Source organism: Loa loa, assembly GCF_000183805.2.
Source record: "Loa loa unplaced genomic scaffold supercont3.369, whole genome shotgun sequence".
Taxonomy (NCBI): domain Eukaryota; kingdom Metazoa; phylum Nematoda; class Chromadorea; order Rhabditida; family Onchocercidae; genus Loa; species Loa loa.
Genome location: NW_018108549.1, coordinates 33,509 through 37,747, shown reverse-complemented (window position 1 = coordinate 37,747; position 4,239 = coordinate 33,509). Strand labels below are relative to the sequence as shown.

The 4,239-nt window shown below is 27.8% G+C and overlaps 1 protein-coding gene across 1 annotated transcript; it reads left to right on the top strand.

Annotated features, from left to right (window-relative positions):
* Positions 1-265: 265 nt before the first annotated feature.
* Positions 266-3,562, top strand: LOAG_13119 (CAMK/DAPK/DAPK protein kinase; the record flags this gene model as incomplete). Its single annotated transcript, XM_020448647.1, has 8 exons — positions 266-472; positions 733-1,007; positions 1,574-1,712; positions 1,823-1,992; positions 2,299-2,481; positions 2,717-2,765; positions 3,144-3,222; positions 3,361-3,562. 8 exons carry the CDS (start codon positions 266-268, stop codon positions 3,363-3,365), a joined length of 1,107 nt encoding a protein of 368 aa, XP_020301227.1. The 3' UTR covers positions 3,366-3,562.
* Between the last annotated feature and the right edge of the window lie 677 nt (positions 3,563-4,239).

The following is a 4,239-nucleotide window of genomic DNA, read 5'->3' as shown; positions in this document are numbered from 1 at the left end:
CATGCAACTCACACTACAGAATGCATTATATGAATCTAAAAGAGAAATAAATAATTACATCTTCTCTCCTGGGATGTTTCCCATTTACCGAAGTATATTTTTATTATAGTATCGTTATGATGACATTACTTTAATATAATTATGAAAGTATCACGTTAAATCAATTTTCACATTTTCTAATATATGACTGTGTAACAATTAAATAAAATGAAACGTACCAAAAGTCACCGCTTATTCCCGGTGAAAATCAATATTTTTTGCAGATATGATCGATTATAAGGTAGCAATGGAAGGTATCATTGGTACATCAACTGTTATCACAGATCTCAAACCTGCTTTTTATTCCTTTCGTATTTATGCCTTTAATGAATATTTCAAGGGTAAAATTGGACCAGTAGTTGACATTGACTTAAATCTGGCTTCTTTACAATCTTTGTCATCAATTACTTACACCGGTGATATTAATGCTGAGGTGACAATTCATTTTTCCTGTCCTTTCTTATTTACAACTAACTAATATCTTACTTATTTACTTATTTATAATAATTAAATAGAACAAGATTTATTTATTTAATGTTTGGAAATATTAAATTACGTGTAAATTCACATTTTTCACCTATATAAGCCATTTTTCCGCGCGAAAAAGATCAAGACTATCAAGATTAACTTTCCATTTGTTTTATTATCATTAACTTTTCACTTGATATTATTATCACTTAACAATTTGTTAAGATGGAATATATTGATGAAAAAACATACGCCGAAATTTATTCCACTGCTCGTATAATATACAAGGGAAGATTTGCTTACATGAAAGAAATAATACGTAAAAGTGACAACAAACACTATGCAGCAAAATGTTTCATACGTGAATTTACACGTACTGAAAACGAATGGGAAAATATTGAACGTGAAATAGGTATTATGCAATGCATTCGACATCGTAATATTGTTGCTTATCATGGAGCTGTTAAAATGAACAATCAGCTAATTATGATTATGCAGTGGTAAGATGTTTGAATTAGTTATCATTTTAGCGAGAGCTTTCCCAGAAAGTGTTACAAGCAGTATTATTGATGACAATAAAATAAATTATCTATAAAATCAATCCGAAACGGTTTTACAGCAAATTTATTGCCAGTAAGAATAGGTATATATATAAGTGTGTGTATATATATCTATACTACGTGAAGTAGTTCTATTAAAAAATTTACTGGGAAGTTACAATAAAACATATTCCGTTGACATTGAAAACTTAGAAAATCTCGAAATATATGAAATATTTTTGTCGGAATATTCGATCTATTTGGATTTGGATGATATTTTACTTATTCATTGACAGAAATGACAAAAATATTTCATATATAATTCATTGACAGAGACAGAAACGAAAAAAAAAATAAAGTAATCCGATTCATATGAGCATTTCAAAGGATTTCATTGCATTTATGCTTTTATGATTATTTGTTTTTATAACTTCCTGTGGTTTACCGGTTATTTAATTTTACAATTATCCGATAAATGGTTGTTTGAATCATTGAGCAATCAGAATAAACTAACAAATGATTAATAGGTTAAATGGTCCACATTTATTAGACTATGTAATACGTTTGGGATATATATCTGAAGTATTAATTCAACGATTCTGTAAAGATCTTCTGTTAGCATTGGAATATCTTCATTCCCTTCAAATTGCTCATCTTGCTATTGAGGTATAATTAAATCAAGTTTCTTCTACGATTTTTTTTTCCATCTTAAGTGAAATTTCGAAATATTAAATTTTGAAAAAATTCGTTTTTTTTTTTAATTATTTTTATTATAGCCGGAGAATTTATTAATGCACATAAGTAATGTTGTACGACTTGTGGTAATCGATTTTGGTTTAAGTCGACGCTGCAACGAAGAAACAATTGTTTGGACTTATGGCACAATTGATTTTGCATCACCGGAACAAATTTCCCATCGTGAAATTACAACAAAATCAGATATGTGGTAATTAATTAATCATTAATTTGATATCATTAACTTTTACTGCTTCAATTAGCCTGATTATGCATACATTACGTTTATCAACAAAATTCCCTTTGAAGTATGAAAAAATTAAATATTTAGTGACAGCAAGTTAATTGTTATCATCCAATCAACAGATATTATCGGTAATCATTCTCACCAATTTTTACACCTTTTAATGATTTCTATTTAGGTTAAGCAATATTTATCAAACTGTTGCAATTTCAAATATTGATTTTTAAAGTTTCAATTTTCGTTTAAAAGAATTTAAATTTCACTAATCGATAGGAGTTTTGGAATTGTGCTATATACATTAACAGCCGGTCGAATACCATTCGATGATGAATATCATGAAGTGACACGATTAAAAATTCTTTCAAACATTTCAACAGTTGGTGAGACACGAAATTATCGGATTTGTTCGCAAGCAATTATTACATTATTGGAATCGGTAATTATTGGTGATGCCAGGTAATGAATAATTCATTGTCATTTAAATCACTACCCATTAAAGTTTACAATTTAATTTTTGGCATTTCTAATTTCAATTTTTAAATTTTTTTCCAATTTCAAATAACTGAAATGGATTAACAAAAATTAAAATGGATGAAATGGAAATTGGGGATTTAATTAGAATTAACATCCAATTAGTGAGCAAAAGTATCACCTTCTACCAATTAGTACTATCATATATTTGAATTTACAGAACTCGACTGTCAGCAGCAGAATGTTTGAAAAGCGAGTGGATGCAGAGTGTTTGTTTTTGAATTTATGAATCGAAATTAAAATTTTTTGAATTAAAAATAGAAGATCTCATTTATTAGGTTTGGTAGGTCAATTATTCAAATATTAAATACGACCACTTGATCATTAGAAAGAAAATATAAAATCAACAAGATGATGAAGAGCAAATACCGATGTTTTGGGATTTCTCGATATAACTCGTGATCTTTCCTTAATAATTTTCGAATAAACTACATACTGGACCAAAAATAAAATTGAATTTTAATTCAGACAGAATTAAATGTAATTTAAAAAATGATTCAAACAAATTTTTTCTTTAATATTATCAGTTCGAGTTTTTTTTTTCAGTTATTAAAATCTTTCTTTCTATCAATCTAAATTACTTATAGCAAGGAAGTGAAGAACTTTTTCTCGTTGATTATTTGGAGGATTACAAGGAACGACGAAAGGAGCAACTTCAAAAGACTAGTAATTTATTTGGATATTGTGGAAATATGTTTAACTGTTGAATTGTATACTTATGGTAAGGGAAAGATTGGAAAAATGTGAATAAATTTTTATATTTTAATTCAGTATTTCCATCTCACGAAAAAAAATTAATTACAGAATAGAATCAAAGAATTATTCCTGATGGATTAATTGGACGATTACAACGAATGACATGAAGCAAACACTGAAATATTAATGATTTTCTTGCTCGAGGATTGTTGTGAAACATGGAGAAGTTATTCCAACCGTATAAAATAAATTTATGTTTACCCATTCATACTTTTCTTTAGAAAAAAAGAATGAAAATAAAAATGTCAACATTCTTTGATTTTAGTTTTTCATTTCATGAAATAATTAATGCTCATCAAATATGTATCACTAATTAATGCTCATCGAATGAATATCACTGAGTACCATTATAAAGAAAAACAAGTACGAAAAAATGTGTAGAAGATAGTGGACAGTATTGGGTTTAAGCTGAAAATATCTCTGGTAAATGTCATACTGCCGCTTGGATTACGATAATTGTACCACCCGGTATTACTCACATCACAGCATGTAAAGCAATTAATCGAAATAGTGTTTTGCTGCAGTGGAAAAATCCACGAAAGGGTAATGCGAAAAACATCTACTATGTTGTGGAATACAAACGAATAGGTAAAATTTTAAACTCTGATTATGTTATGAGTTATTCTTAATTAATTACTTCCTAATTAAGTCCTTATTAATTTACTTATTTACTTTTAGTTTCTTCTCATGCTATTTCTTTTCTTTTTTTTTGTTGATTTTGATTCTTTCATTACTTGGCTTATATTTGTTGGGTCATTTTTTTCTTTGCTGAATCTTTTTTTTCCAAAATATAATCCGGTAATATTTTGCTGCATTATATAAACGGATAATACTTTATTATCAGTATTCATGCAACTCACACTACAGAATGCATTATATGAATCTAAAAGAGAAATAAAATAATTACATCTTCTCTCCTGGGATGTT